Source organism: Otolemur garnettii, unplaced genomic scaffold (genome assembly GCF_000181295.1).
Source record: "Otolemur garnettii isolate 467f Iridium unplaced genomic scaffold, OtoGar3 scaffold00015, whole genome shotgun sequence".
Classification (NCBI taxonomy): Eukaryota; Metazoa; Chordata; class Mammalia; order Primates; family Galagidae; genus Otolemur; species Otolemur garnettii.
In genome coordinates, this window is record NW_003852410.1 from 10,451,715 (window position 1) to 10,467,594 (window position 15,880).

The 15,880-nt window shown below is 38.0% G+C and overlaps 1 protein-coding gene across 2 annotated transcripts in view; it reads right to left on the minus strand.

Moving 5' to 3' along the window:
• The window catches only part of CNTN6 (contactin 6), a 311,477-nt gene that overhangs the window by 166,669 nt on the left and 128,928 nt on the right, over positions 1-15,880 (minus strand). For both annotated transcript variants that reach the window (XM_023510687.1, XM_003785488.2), the window contains exons 3-4: positions 13,564-13,690; positions 5,961-6,136 (exon numbers count right to left, since the gene is read on the minus strand). Coding sequence is in view for 1 of the 2 variants with exons in the window: in XM_003785488.2 (XP_003785536.1) it covers positions 5,961-6,136; positions 13,564-13,690 (303 nt within the window). In the remaining variant the exon portion in view is untranslated. The remainder of the gene's footprint in view (positions 1-5,960; positions 6,137-13,563; positions 13,691-15,880) is intronic.

Here is a 15,880-nt window from a genome sequence, read left to right on the forward strand (position 1 = left end):
AGCCTCATTTCCTTTGGAAGCCTTCCCTTGCTCTTTCTCCAATCTAGACAAACTCCACTCCTTCTCACTCTGGGCTCCACTCCGTTACAGGTGAAATTCACCTCTAACACTTCCTTTGATGCTTTTGGGGGAGCAGCCCAGGAGGCGGTAGCAGTGGAATACTGATTCTTCCGGTTCCTGTGTGGGACTTTAGGCAGGTAGGTTCCTTCTTCTAAGCCTCCTCAATCTGCTCATTTGCAAGTGGAGATTGTGACGCTTGCAAAGGGTTATTGTGAGAATCAATTGAGTTAATATACATGAATAGTTTTGAAGAATGCCGACCACATAATGTATACTATGTGAGTGTTAGCAATTTATTATCTACTTTAAAATAAAAATTATACATAGATTGGCACCTGTGGCTCAAAGGAGTAGGGCACCGGCCCCATATGCCGGAGGTGGTGGATTCAAACCCAGCCCCGGCCAAAACCGGAGGAAAAAATAAAATTATGTGTAAAGTTTCACCTGTCTGCTCTGTGAAGACAGGAAGTAGCTGTGGCTTATCTATCATTTCATCTTCAGGAGGAAGCACAGTGCTTGATCCATACAAATTAGTGTTCAGTGGTCTCTTGGAGGATGCCTAGATGATTAGTCAATTAGGAGTCCCAAATCTAGCTGCCTTTCCTTCCACAACTATGGAACAGATTTATTTCAAAGGGCATCTATGATTAAATATTAAATAGTGCAGGATCAAAAAGTTCTGACCATGATTACTTTTTATCCTAAATATTTATCTTCTCATTGGTAGAGCTCTATGTTATAAGAGCCTCCAGAAAAATCCAGCTTAGTGATATCATAGGCTTCTTCAAACCACTCATTTCATTTTCTCAAGGATGACATTTCAAACAGCAATGACGGATGCAATGTTCTCTCATACAAGTACAGAGTAATTCATTAACATACATAGGAAAGGAAGATGTCTACATTCAACCTTTACCACCCAAATCCTTGAGAAATAAAAGAAATTCAAAGCAGCTACAGGTGGTTTGAAAAGTCAAACTGCTTTTATCATTCAAGAATGCCAAAGTTATAAGAAAAGACTTCAGTGACTAGACCCTTGTTGAATTTGCTTCAAGATTGAATTCCGAAGGGGAAAGAGAGGGGAGTTTAAATGAAAGTCTCCCTAAGTATTTGGATAGAATCCTATTCTGAAAGCTGAAAGAAGCTTTTGTAATCAAATAATTTAAAAAATACATTTAATAAGTCCAGAGAACTGAATGAATTGTCTTGGTTACACACCTGTTTAAAGATACATCTGATTCAGGGCCAGGCAAGGTGGCTCACACCTATAATCCCAGCACTTGGGAGGCCCAGGTGGGTGGATTGCCTAAGCTCACAGGTTCAAGACCAGCATGAACAAGAGCAAAATCCCATCTCTAAAAAAATAGCCGGGTGTTGTAGCAGGTACCTGTAGTCCCAGCTACTTGGGAGGCTGAGGCAAGAGAATCACTTAAGCCCAAGAGTTTGAGGTTGCTATGAGCTGTGACACCATAGCACTCTATTGAGAGGGACAAAGTGAGACTCTGTCACATGCAAAAAAAAAAAAACAAAAGATAGATTTCATTTAGAAATATATTTCTTAATAGGTAGTTTATTTATACATGGACCACATTTCAGGGGGATTTCATGCTGGGATGACTTTTAATGAAGGAAGATGTTATAGGCTGGTCTAAAATAAACTCCGAGTGTGCTTTTGGATTGCTAAACACCAGGATAAAGTTATAAACAAAAGCCACCAATTTTCCAGAGGTATATACCTGTAGCGTCTCTTCTGTGGACTGGGGTTAAGTTCTAAAAGGCTGTTCATAAGTCTGTTTGTTCTGAAGGTCACAGAGTCACTGCACAGCGGCTGCCTACAGGCCGGAAGCAGAGGAGCTGACAGTTTTAGATTGATGCCTCGCTTTGTTCTTATCTATTGAAGTTTGTGCTGGACTCATTTTTTTTCTATTGTTAAGTAGACCAGATATCTCACATTAAGTGTTCAATGGATATCTTACTTTAAGTTCCTCAGAAGCAGAGCCTGAGGCAAGGATTCAAGTGTATGTGATTTCTTAAGGGCATATTCTCAGGAGATAGACAGCAGGGAGAGCAAGGGAAGGATCTAAGTAAGAAGGTGTCTTACCTGTTGTTAAGTTTCAGCCTGATCCCTGGGGAATCTGGGATAAGCAAGGAGGAAATGGGGCATCTATGAGAATGAGTAGCTGGGGATCAGCGTCCCTTTTTAAAGGGGGTTTGGACAGGGCTCCTCCAGTACCTGCCACCAGACTTCTTGTGAACCTTACTTGCAGTTATCATTTATTATCTCCAGGAAGTCCAACCTGTGGCCTATGGACGCATATGCGCATACTGATTTTATAAGGACATCTTGCTTATCTGTGGTGTTGTCACAAAAAGTATGCACAGAATTTTTTTTTGGCTAATCATCTATCACAAGTGTTTTGTGTATTTAATGTGTGGCCCAAGACAAATTTTACTCTTCCAATGTGTGGCAGAGAAAAAAAAAAAAACAGTCGGATACCCCTGGTAGACAATAATTGTGCTGATAGCAAATGAAAGAAAGAAAGAAAGAAGGCCTCACATGGTTTGTGCCCCACATGACTTGTGTGGTCAGTGTTTGAGAAAGACTCAATACTCCAACACGAAGTCCATGATTTTTAGAGTCTGAACTCTTTTTCTTTTTCTTTTTCTTTTTTTTTTTTTCTTTTTAAACATGACCTGAGCCAATCAAACTCCTCTCTTTTTTTTTTTTTTGGCCCGGGGCTGGGTTTGAACCCGCCACCTCCCGGATATGAGGCCGGTGCCCCACCCTTTTGAGCCACAGGCACCACCCCTGAGCTCTTTTTCTTAATTGCTCAATTTCCAACTTCTTCACTAATAGTGTACTTTAAGAAAGTGCCAATCTCTGTGAACCTCAGGCTTCTAATCTATAAAATGAGAACAATCCCCTCCTGGATTGTGGGCAGTTCAGGAGAGATAAGATGAGACTGGAAAACAAGAGAATAAGAAACTTGTCTGAAGAAAGTTTTATAAAAAAGCAAACTAGAAGAGTTTTCTGTGAGACGCTGTAGTGGTTTGCAATGTGTAGATGTTTATCCAAGCTCATACTTGCAATATTAATAAAAAGAAAGAATTGGAACTCTTGTTTCCCAGGTGTCCATAAGGAATCAGGCACTTCACATTCATTATCTGAGTTAATCCATGTCATTATCCTATAAGGTGGATATGGCTGAAATTCTCATGCCAAACATTTCTTAACAAAGGCTTAATGTTAAGAGGTAGCCTAATTTCATGGTGCTAAATATTTGATAGACGTAGAATGTAAACTCCGATTTGTCTTTATTTAAAAATTTCAGCATTTGATTATCATTGTTATCCTACCAAAGGACATTTTTATCAAAATAGAGATTGTTGAGAATTTATGAAGTAGTGAGAAGAATTACAGTTTAAATGATGATATATTTCAGGTGTTTTAAGCAGTTTCCATTTGGTAGAAGACTTGCATTTAGACTAAGGTGACCAGATTTTAACATTGGTAAAGCGGGACACCATTGATGGGGGGCGGGGCCTGACAACAATGCAAACTTTGATAAGCAGTTTTTGATAATCACTTCTCAACAATTATTTGTTAATATTACAGTTTAACATTATAAAATTAACAAAAATAATATAAAACTCATATCCTGGTGAAATAGCCACATGGCAGCCGAAAACCGTATATTCCCTTACTGTTCTCCCACCCGTTCTTGCATTCTTTCCAAAAATCGGAACTTTTTTAAAACACCTGGGGACGTGGGACAAATTGTTAAAAATCGGGACTGTCCCGCCAAAAGCGGGATGTCTAGTCAACCTAATTTAATCTCTACTTTTTCTGTTTTCACACTCTAGTAGATCTCCTTGTATATAAAAGGAAACATTTCAAATATGGCACCACTACAAGTACTTTCCTCTTTTTAGCAGAGACAAAATACTATGTTAACTAGGGAAAATTCTAGTTACAAATGTATTTAAAAGCAAAATAAAATGCAGGATATAATAATGTAGGTAATTTAAAAACATACTTTTGTTAAAAAGTGAGAGACATGGATGGCACCCATTGCTTAGTGAGTAGGGTACTGGCCATATACACTGAGGTTGGTGGCTTTGAACCCAGCCAGGACCAGCTAAGACAACAATAACAACTGCAACAACAACAACAAAAAAAAATAGCTAGGTGTTGTGGCAGGCGCCAGCTACTTGGGAGGCTGAGGCAAGAGAATTACTTAGAGTAACTCTCTAAGAATTTGAGGTTGAGTTGCTATGAGCTGTGATGTCACAGCATTCTACCAAGGGTGACATAGTGAGACTCTGTCTCAAAAAAAAAAAAAAAGTGAGAGACTCAGAAGAAAAATATAAGGTTATATAAAGCAAGTATATTAATTTAAGATGTAGATCTTGTTATCAAGAATGGGCATAGAATCCATAACTCTATAGAAACTCAAGAATGGGCATAGAATCCATAACTCTATAGAAACTCAAGAAATATACTGTAGGGAGTTTTCTTTACCAGAGAATCAAACATATTATTATGGAGTTTGATTTAAATCATATATGTCTTCTAGGGTCATCTGCTATCCAAGAGGAGATATAAATAATTATTTTGACAGAATCATTCAGCCTCTAGACCAATTTTTTTCCATAACACAAGTTATGTATTTTGTTCCCTATTAGATTCCCAAGTGACGGTGTTAGCTAAAATGTGGAAATCAAGTACTATAATTATCTTTTACCTGAATCTCAAAGTAGTCACCAGCCTCTGGTCATTTAGATCCACAAATCTCTATTTTCTCTTTTCATTTCCACAGATACAAATACATTCAGATACAATATTGGCAATGTATTTGCATGTGTGTTTGTATATGTAGGTATGTATGTGTGTATGTATCTTTATGACACCAGAAACAAGGCCATTCCCCAAATGGTCAACATATGGGGAAATTATGTGTACACTGAAGGATCTCTGGTCTAGAATAACCTTTGAAACACAGGACTTGCAATGAGAAGCAGATCAAATTATTAATTCACGTATCTGCTGGTGACTAAAGTAGTTTCACAAGATGAGCTTTGGGCATATATTTATTAATAAAATTTCAGGGAAATTACTTTTCAAAGTAGAGATTTCCAGGAGCCCTGCAGGTGTGGGAGCTACCTTTTTGGCTCCCTGCTAGACCCTTGGGGGCACAGGAGGAAACGCAGAGGGAGGAATGCAAGGCTTCTACTTTATCCACATCAGCAGATATAATTACTCTCAAACAAGGCTTTTGCCAAATCCAATACGAAACATTTCAGTCCTTGGAAACACGATATATAAAGGGTATAAGAAGCAGTGTGTCTATTGTTCATCTGCTAATGTCCCCAAATGTCACCAAGGTAATTACTTGGATGACATTTATGTGATGCAGCTGGACATTGTTACAGTTAATATAAAGCCTGCCTTTGGCAACCACTTTATTTCCACCTACATCAAACTGTGGGTGCGTGATCGCTTTTCTTGGGAGAACCCCCGCCTCCCCTAAATGACATCTCTGACCTCAATTTTTCCTTCCTGTTCTCTGAACACTAATATCCAATGCAAAAGGGAAAGAAAAATGGTACTATGTCCTATATCTTTGTCGTAATATTTATATCTGGGACTTCTAGAGATGATTCTAAAAATAATTTCTAACATATAATAACATTGATACTTTTTTTGAAACTGTTTCCTATTATCCCTAGTCTAGAATTACAACACGCACATCTGTCAAAGCTTTCTACCACCATAAAATTATTATTATACTCACTCTCAAAGTTGAGAATATTAGAAAAGTTGGATTTTTAAAATATGCATATCATAAGAATATATTTTCAGAGGCATAGAGTATAGACCCCCCCCCAAAAAAACTCACATGCAAACTGGAGCTTTGCTTTCCGACTCAGAACTGTCCCCAGAAGATTGGTGGCCAGGCACTGGTACGTGCCAATATCTTGATCTGTGTGAGGGCTACTGATTACCAAACTGCCTCCATCCAACCTGTAGTGATAACTCATGGAAAAATCAATATCTGTGCCATTTTGCTTCCACCTTCAAGGGAAAAAAAAATCAAATTACACTTACAATATATAGACTCAACCACTCTTTGTCTTAAACAACATGCAGTTTTAATTCCTGGAAATATAAAAACAAACAACCAACCAACCAAAGGAAACACAGTTGGATGTGGAAATAATCCTATCCATTTCATTGATAAACTCAGTAATATCCATAGATTATTTGTAAGACATACTCTTTACATTTTACAAATATTCACCAAGCTGCATACAAAAAAAGGCAATTTTTTTTTTTATTAACCCGGATAGAGTTGGAGAACATTCTCCTTAGTAAAGTATCACAAGAATGGAAAAACAAGTATCCAATGTGCTCAGTACTAATATGAAACCAGTAGACAAACAAATACACACCCACACAGAAAAACTCAGTTAAATTCAAGTTGGTGGGAGCGGGGGAGGGGAGAGAGAGATTGGTGTGCTCCGACCTCATGGGAGCAATGTACGTGGCACACCTCCCGGGTGAGGGGCCCAACTACAACAGGGGCTTTAACCTAACAAACCCAAACAGTGTAACCTAATTGTACCCTCTCACTAATCTGACATTAAATTTTAATTTAAAAAAACAAACAAAAAGAGACAACAGAACTCAAAGTGAGAAATAAAAATTAGACATTCGATCAACAATACCAGCCATCCTATTTTTTTAGCGCCTTTTCCAATAACACACACCAAACCTGCACACCTACAACTGAACCCTCAAAAGTGAACGCCAAAAAATGATTCAAAGACAGAAATCCAAGAAGGATATATTACAAATGGCAAGAAAAATTTCACAGTGCCAATTCAAGGCTGCAAACAAAACTATAATAACCTGACTACTTTAGAACACGATTCCCTCTGTTAGTCCGTTATTGAAAAATTAATCACTTTGAGAATATTTCAACAGTCCATAGAAATGCTGAACTGAAATTATACTTTAGTAAAACAAATGCTGTTTGAAAGGTCTTTATTTTAGGAAGCAAAAGTCTCTTGCCTCAGCTGTAGTCAACACTCCTTTAGCGCACGAATTAACTAACTGAAGGGCCGTGGAGTTATATTTATTTTCAAAGAATCATAAGTAGTTTTATAAGTTTTACTTGGACATTTGGAGACAAATACACACCCAATAATCATCTCTAACCAAACCTCCTTCTCTTCCCTTTCCCTCTCAGCTCCATCAAACTCTGTAACAAAAACAAAGCTGGGGTATCACTTTACCAGATTTTAGGCTGTTCTACAAGGCCATAGTGGTCAAGACAATATGGTACTGGCACAAAAATAGAGACATAGATATTTGGAATTGAATTGAAAACCTGCAAATGAAACCAACAACTTACAGCCACCTAATTTTTGATAAACCAAACAAGAGCATTCAGTGGGGGAAAGACTCCCTATTTAATAAATGGTGCTGGGAGAATTGGATATCTACATGTAAAAGACTGAAACTGGACCTGCACCTTTCTCCACTCACAAAAATTGACTCTCAAAACATTTTGAAATAGAAATCTTACATATTTAATGAGATACACATCCTAGGTCATAAGATGTTGTGAAGTCATATGCACTATTTAGGAAAGCAGATATTTAAAAATATTGAATATTCCAATGAAGGACTTATAAGGGAAAAAAAGAAAAAAAAATGAGTGACAGCCAGTTGTAGGCATGGAAAAATACCATTTCTTATCCACTGCTGGGTTCATGGCCAAGACCTTGATAACAGAGGGCAGATTAATAATAGAAAAACATACAAATGGATTTAATATGAGTTTGACATGATACAAAAGCCTTCAGGAAAAAAAAAAAAAAAGAATAGGGAAGCCCGTGGATTTTCATGCAGAAGGGAAAATTGTGTGGAAGTGTAACTGAACAAAGGGGGCGTGATCTAATGGTAATGAACCACTTAGCAAAGCCTGTTTATTCAGATCCTTCTTGGTGTCTCTGTGTCATTGAGGGAGATAGGCTACTCCTTTCCCTTGGGTATATCAAGCTGCCTCTGGAATGAAGTTTTCATGACCTGCATCAGGGAAGAAGGGGAAGGTGGGAAGCATCTTCCTGCTTGGCATTTTCTCAAATGCCAAGATGTTATTTGGGGGTAGCACATCCAGCACCTTGTCACAGTCTTAGAAAAACAAGTAAATGGCCTCTTCCTAGAAAATACAGCCAGTTTCCAAACCATGTATTTAGGGTCTATGCCAGCTGTGCTATGACTCTTGCCTTCATACTGAAATCCTGTTAAAAATATAGTAGAATGTCAGAGGGTTGACCACCCAAGGGCTTTAACCAACAGGTCAACATACAGAGGTGGTCAGTATAAAGAACTAGGCCTACTGTACTGAGACGCACATGTCATGCAGATCTGGTCTATGACAATTAGGTCAACTTAAGGATGTGGTCATTGTAGGGAGATAGTCAACTATGGAGCTTTTACTGTATTTTGTTGGGGGAAGCTAAGTGTAAGAAATGAATGACATATTACAGAATTAATTCAAATGTCATTGACTTGTTTGGGATCATCTTGAAACATCCCATGGGGAGAGTTGAACAAAAGTCCACCAAAAGAAAAGAAAATACTTAGGTAATCGTCCACCCATAAAAGATGTGAAGTGATGGATCGAATATCAAATCAATCACAGGATGTGAACCAACTCTGGTACTTTTAAATTATTTAGGCATTTCCTGGGCACCTCAGCTACTCTTTAATGAAAGAAGTTGAAAAACGGCAGTCAAAAATACATTTCAGTTAGCTGGATTTTCTGCCTTTTTTATTCCTAAAGTAATTTATATAGACTGCTTTTTAATTTCAATATTAGGGGAAGAGAAGGGGGGAAAAAACGGACTTTTTCTTTTGTCCTATCTCAAGAGGCCAATATTCTCAATGGTGGAACTGTCACACTGTCTTTCATAATTTGCTTACAGGGCACAATCCTTGGACCTCCATGTTTCCTATCGTTTTCAAAGCAAAGGATACACCATACTTAGTTTGCCAGCTCTCTTTAATTTTGGAATCAATCACTAAAATAACTGCTGCCATCATTATATGCTCCTAATTAAGCTCAGTAATTGTTTTTCAACATGAATTCAAAGTTGTTGGCTTAGCCGCAGCAAATGAATTTTTCACAGTATCCCCATAATCATCCCGATCACTGCGGTACAATGATTATTAAACCGTGCATACAGATCACGGGTTCAACTCCTGGTGTGAGCTTTGTCCTAATTAATATGTTTAAATCAATGGAGAAACAGTATTAATAAATTCAAATGATTGTCATGAGCACACTACGGATAGCACTGCATACTCAGGGGTCTGATGCAGACTAGAAAATGTATTTTAAATGATTACTGTAAGCATCTGAATTAACATCATATTAGTTCCTGGAAACATAATGGATCTCAACTAAAATCTTGACCTTTTGATGGGGAACATTCTTCATGATTAAGTAGTTCAGCCCTGTGTCAAGAATACAGTGGCTGGCCTAGCGCGGTGGCTCATGCCTGTAATCCCAGCTCTCCAGGATGCCAAGGTGGAGGGATTGCCCGAGTTCATGGGTTCGAGACCAGCCTCAGCCAGAGCAAGACCTCATCTCTAAAAAGAGCCAGGCCTGTCGTCCCAGCTACTTGGTAGGCTGGGGCAACAGAATTGCTTGAGTTCATGAGTTTTAGGTTGCTGTAAGCTATGACATCATGGCACTGTACCGAGGGTGACAAGGTGAGACTCTGTGTCAAAAAAAAAAAAAGAAAAAAAGAAAGAAAACAATGGCTGGAAGCTGTATTTGTGCACTGCCTTCCATAATCATGTACGTGTGTGTTGCTGCTTTTCAAAACTAGGCCTTGTTTGAGAATTTCATGAAGTGCTTGATAAATCCATTTCTGCCTCTTTTATTTAAGTTTTATTTTATTATTTATTTGACAAATAATGATCGTGCACATTAATAGAGAATAATGTAATGTTTCCATAGATGTGTACATTTTATAGAAATCAAATCAGGGGCGGCGCCTGTGGCTCAAGGGAGTAGGGTGCCAGCCCCATATGCCGGAGGTGGTGGGTTCAAATCCACCCCCGGCCAAAAAAAAAAAAAAAAAAAAAAAGAAATCAAATCAGGATAGTTACCATAGTTATCATCTCAAACATTTATCATTTTTTTGTGGTGAGAATATTCAAAATCCTCTACTTTATCTCTTTTGAAATATACAATACACATACGTTATTATTGACCATAGTAGGTTTACTGTGCAGTAGAATAATAAAACTTATTCTTCCTACCTAATTATAACGCTATACACTCTGACCAAAGTCTTGCTCTCCCTTTCCTTCCCTCTCCCAGCCCCTGATAACCACCAGTTTTACTCTCAAGGTTTGGGATCCCACGTATGAATGAAATCATACGGCTTCTGTCTCTCAATGCCGGCCTTATTTCTAAACCCATTCCCAGAATTTTCCAGGAGAGCTTCAAAATCTAAATTTTAGTTCTCTCTTGGTGATTATATAATATACAAGTTTGAGACTGCCACCCATGTGGAAAGGGTCCTAGACATAATGTTGACATTCCCTTGCTGAATCTCCTTGGAAAAATCATCAGATTTCTCCAGAAGTCACTTCCGTCAATTTTAAAATTTGCCCAATAATATCTATTTTGCATTATCTCATGGGGTTGTTAAGAAGATCAAAGGGGAAATGAACGAAAAGGATAGACGGGCAGAGAGATTACTCTGACGGTTTTTCCTTAGAGGACTGGAGCTTCTCCAGACTTAAGGATTTCTCTCCTGACTTGTCCTGTCTCGGGACAAAGTAGACAGAAATACAGAAAGGAGTCCCCTCTGGTGGCCACGTGAAAGGAGATGTGTCAGAAATTCTCAGTGGGATTAAAAATATTTTTTGGATAGCAAGTACAGCCTATGAAGAAATAATTGACGTGTTTGCTATTTCACTTTCCCAAATAGAATACCAATTCTGAAATGAAACTACGTTCTTTGCTTTCTGATTTTCTGAGACTTTCTAGGTATCAGCAATCCTTCCCTTGCACAATATTTAGGCAACCTATATGCAGGGCTTACTGGCAGGACTTCATAGTCTCCTGTTACCCAGTCTGTGAAAAAATAAAGGGTAACGCTTTCCACGGGAAAGGTTTTGTCCACACTGCTTCATTTCTGTGTCTTCTTAATGTCACTGTCCTGTTTGAGAAGGTGTTTACTGCACTCGAAGTGACTTTGGCCAACTGGCTTTATAAGCTGCTTCCAAAATTCTGCTTTCAACGTTGCTTCCTTTTCCCTATGAGATTTGTGGGAATTTACCACAAGAAAGAAAATACATCTTAAAATCAAGCATGTCCTCATTTTATGGACAAGAAAGCTGATGCAAGGAGAGAGAAATGATTATTCAGAAGGCATGAAAGAGCTGTGACTAGAAATGATAGCACTCGGTTTTGAGGTTTTGAGACAAGGGTTCTTTTATATTGCGTCACACTGTACCCAAATAACCTCAGAGAACGTTCGGAGCTGAGAATCCTGAAGACTTTCCCTCTAGGACACAGACACACACACACACACACAGATATACACACACACAGGTGAATGTGGCTAGAAGGTCTTTTTAAAACAAAATTTAAGTTAGAAAGGGTCATTTTCAAAGTAAAATTTCCCATTTCATTGCTAATGCACATTCTGGAGAAGACCTCTGCCCTTTGCTTTATTAGCCATAAAATGGGGTCTGAATCTGACATTTAAGCATTAAAAACTTAATTCTTTTCTCACACTCTTGCCAAAGCCTCTTGCCTATGAGTATTTTATAATGTAGTATCAGAGATGAGCTAAACCAACTAATGGGGTTGGAAATAAGAAGCTGAATGACTGGGGCCAGCACCCTACTCTTTGAGCCACAGGTGCTGGCCCCATATACCGGGGGTGGTGGGTTCAAGCCCCGCCCCAGCCTAAACTGAAAAAAAAAAATTAAAATTACCTGAACTCCTTCTCTTTAGCCCTCTAGCCTGTAAGTATCTTAGAAACAAGAGCCATTTAACAACATTAGAGATTAGTCTTTATTTTATGTATTTCTTCAGAGATAAAACCAATTAACAAATGATCTTGAATATTACTATTTCGTATCTTCCTACCTGTTAAAAGCCAATAGATAGATAGATTTCATGTAAGTACAAGATTTAATTTTGTTCGGCTTGTATTTAGCAAACTTTTCAAAAATGTTTTGTAGGGATTGGTATATTCTTTAAATCCTACCGGTCTCTTAGATGAACCAAATTAGTTCTCAAAAATAAAATAACAAGTTTAAGTATAAATGATTCTGATACATGAGTTCATCAGATTTTTATGTGTTTACCCTGACGTTATGTTAAATAAGATGGCTGGTCGACCAACAAACCAACAAGCCCTGAATGAAGTGAACCAATTTGTGAAGAGAATGACCTGCCCCACACAGAGGAGGTGCCTTGGTTAGGACAATCTAATGACAGTGAAGCCTTAGCAAGTGTAATGAGCACACGTACACGTCCAGATCTTTTGTTATAAATTAAAAGAAGATGCTGAAATGACCTCCACAAAATAAAAGATGAGGCAGCGTTGCCTTTACTTTTATGCATTTAAGTAATTAATCTAAATAATCTAGGTAGTTATAAAATCAAAGTAACTCTTCACATCAATACTGTATTTTTAATGTAAAATGAATTGGGCAAAACCAGCATATTTTGCCAAAATGGGCTCAAATGGTAACTGTGTGTCATTTCAACTTGACATCTAAAGAATTAGAAATTTTTTTAAAAATGCTTTTAAAACTCAAGGCTACAAAAGTCTTTTTAATATTTTTCTTTTCCCGTATTCATACCACACATGCAATTTTTACCCACAGAACAGCTTTATTATTTATACAGGTATAATTTTTACATGCATGTGTTTTTAAATTTGTGAATTCTATGCATGATAGGGATCAAATTTTGCCTTTACTGCAAATTTGACAATAAGAAAAAAATTCCTGGTTCTTCCTTCTCATTATTCCACAGGGAATATGTGAGAAACAAATACAAATATTTGCCCAGAATAAAAATTCTCTTTCTGCCTTAGAGGATACGTAGCCATAATCAACATATTTTTCAAGACACAATAATGCATTGCCTGGTGCCAATTTCAGGAATAAACGTTCTAAGCAAAGCTAATCAACAAGACAAGATGCAATCGTGGTTACATGGAGATGGTGGTGGTGGCAATCATTGCCTGAAACGTAGCATGAGGGAACACCTTGGGGTTCTAGAAATGTCTCCATCTTTACCTGAGTGATGGGCACAAAGCTGTGTATCTATGGAAAAATTCTGTGAATTGTACACTTCAAGTTAGGGCACTTTGTAAGTGGTCTGTTTTGTGGATGTTTTAGCTCAATGATAAAAAATGAGACCGTGTGGCTCCCGGAGGTAGGATTTTTACCTATAATGGGGTGAAGGGTAACCATTAGCAGCACAATTCAGGATGATTTCAGATTTTGATAAATCCAAAGGAAAAATGACATCTTCTGGCTCCTGAGTAAAAACAGGGCGGCTCAGAAGTCTATCACCTGGAAAAAGAAAAGAAAAACATCACTAAAAGAATAACCACAAAAAACCTGGACCCTGCTTTGAATGCAAGAGTACATTAAATATCAAGTCCATACACATTCTTTAAAAACTTTTATTGGAGGCTGGACACAATTATAAGAGGGACTTTAACGAACAAATGTAAGCTAATTCTTTGTACTCTTAAGGGATCCCAAACAATAAAAAAGGAAAGAATAAATAAAAACAAAAATATCAAAAGGAAAGAATGAGAAAAAAATTTTTAAAACTTTATTTTGAAAGAATCTCAAAATTACAAAAAATGTTACAAAAATGGTGCAAAGAGGGCGGTGCCTATGGCTCAGTGAGTAGGGTGCTGGCCTCATGTACCTCCGAGGGTGGTGGGTTCAAACCCGGCCCCAGCCAAACTGCAACCAAAAAATAGCCAGGTGTTGTGGTGGGCACCTATAGTCCCAGCTACTGGCAAGAGGCTGAGGCAAGAGAATCTCCTAAGTCCGAGAGCTGGAGGTTGCTGTAAGCTGTGACACCACAGCACTCTACCAAAGGAGACAAAGTGAGACTCTGTCTCTAAAAAAAAAAAAAAAAATGGTGCAAAGAAATTTTCTTTCTGGACTATAAGAATAATTCTGCAAACTGATATTCTACCACACCAAATAAATTATATTTCTTATAAACAAAAAGCATGCTTCTATATAACCACAATAAAACCTACAGTATTAAGAAATTAACATTGAGTCAGTACTAGTATCTAATTCTCAGGCCCGTTTCACCATTTTCTCCAAAATTCTTTATATCAAAGGGATCCGGTTGAGAAACACGAATTTCACTTAATTGTCTTTTTAGTCTCTTAATCTGAATAATTCCCCGGTCTTTCCTCCAGTGCCCTGACTTTGACACCCTAGAAATTACAAATAAGTTATTTGCTATAGTTTCACTTAATTTGGCCCCTATCTGAGCAGCCAGGTACCAAGGGCAGGGCACAGATCCTTTACTGTAGGCTAGGAGCTGCATTCTGAAAATTCAGGTCATAGGAAGGTCAAAAATATGAATAAAGTCAGTGAAAATTGGCTCTTTTTGTAATTATCATCATAAGAAGCCTCCTCCCAGCCAGCGAAAACACCGATCCCATTGTTCTTCTCCTTGTAGAAGAGATAACAAAACACTGTTTCTCTATTAGATTCAGGGATGCGGTGTTCCTTATAACTGCATCCTAACAGGTGGTAGCTCAAGACTATCTGTCTCTTTACTGTTGAAGTTAAATGATCATTTGATTAAAGTGGTACCTGCCAGACTTCTCATTTTACTATCAAGGAACTTTTTTCTTTGTCATTAGTATTTTGTAGTTAGGGAATTTAGACAATACAAATACACAATTGCGCAAATGCTTAACATTTTTATTCATATATTTCTATCAGTATGGTCTTCTTTGTTGACCGTGTGAAGCAAAGGTTTCTTATTTTATTCAAAGAACTGTGTAATCCATTACTATTCATTCTGGTGCTCAAATTATCACTGACTTGGTCAGCAGGAACCCTTTCAGACTGACATCTTTGGCTTTGGTCCGTCCTTACCATTCCTTGAATCCTTCCTTACTTTCTGGTATAAGAAAGAATTTCAGGAGTATATTGTATTTCTTCTACCCCAGGCATAGAAGTTGTCATTTTTTATTTTTTAAAGAAAACATGATTTTTTTTTACTAGAGGATGGCATTTAGAAACATGATCTGGATGCTAAGTGTATTCATTTTTATTGACGTGCTGTTGCGCTGAGCCCCTTTCAGTGGATATTTGCTGGTATATGAGTGTGTTTCTCTAAAGTGATGTATAGTGGGTTGAGTTGTCCTCTGTCTGTATTTGTAACTGTCTGTTCAGACTGTGAGAACCCTGGCTCTGATTAGATTCAATGTACTTATCCATTTGTTCAATCCCCTTATACATAACTCATCTCCTATTATTGCCACCAACCTCTTCACCAGCACAGGTTCTGACATTCATCACCAGATAACCAGATTTACCCACATACCAAGATGGACAACTTGTGCACGTCATCCAGGATATAACCCCTCGTACTGGAGCACTCCTTTCTCTCCCAGACTGTTTTTTCTCTACTTGCCTCCCACATGAGGCGTTGGCCCTTTCATCATTACCACCATCCCCTGAAAATAAAACCTTCCTGCCTTTTCCCAGGCTCTG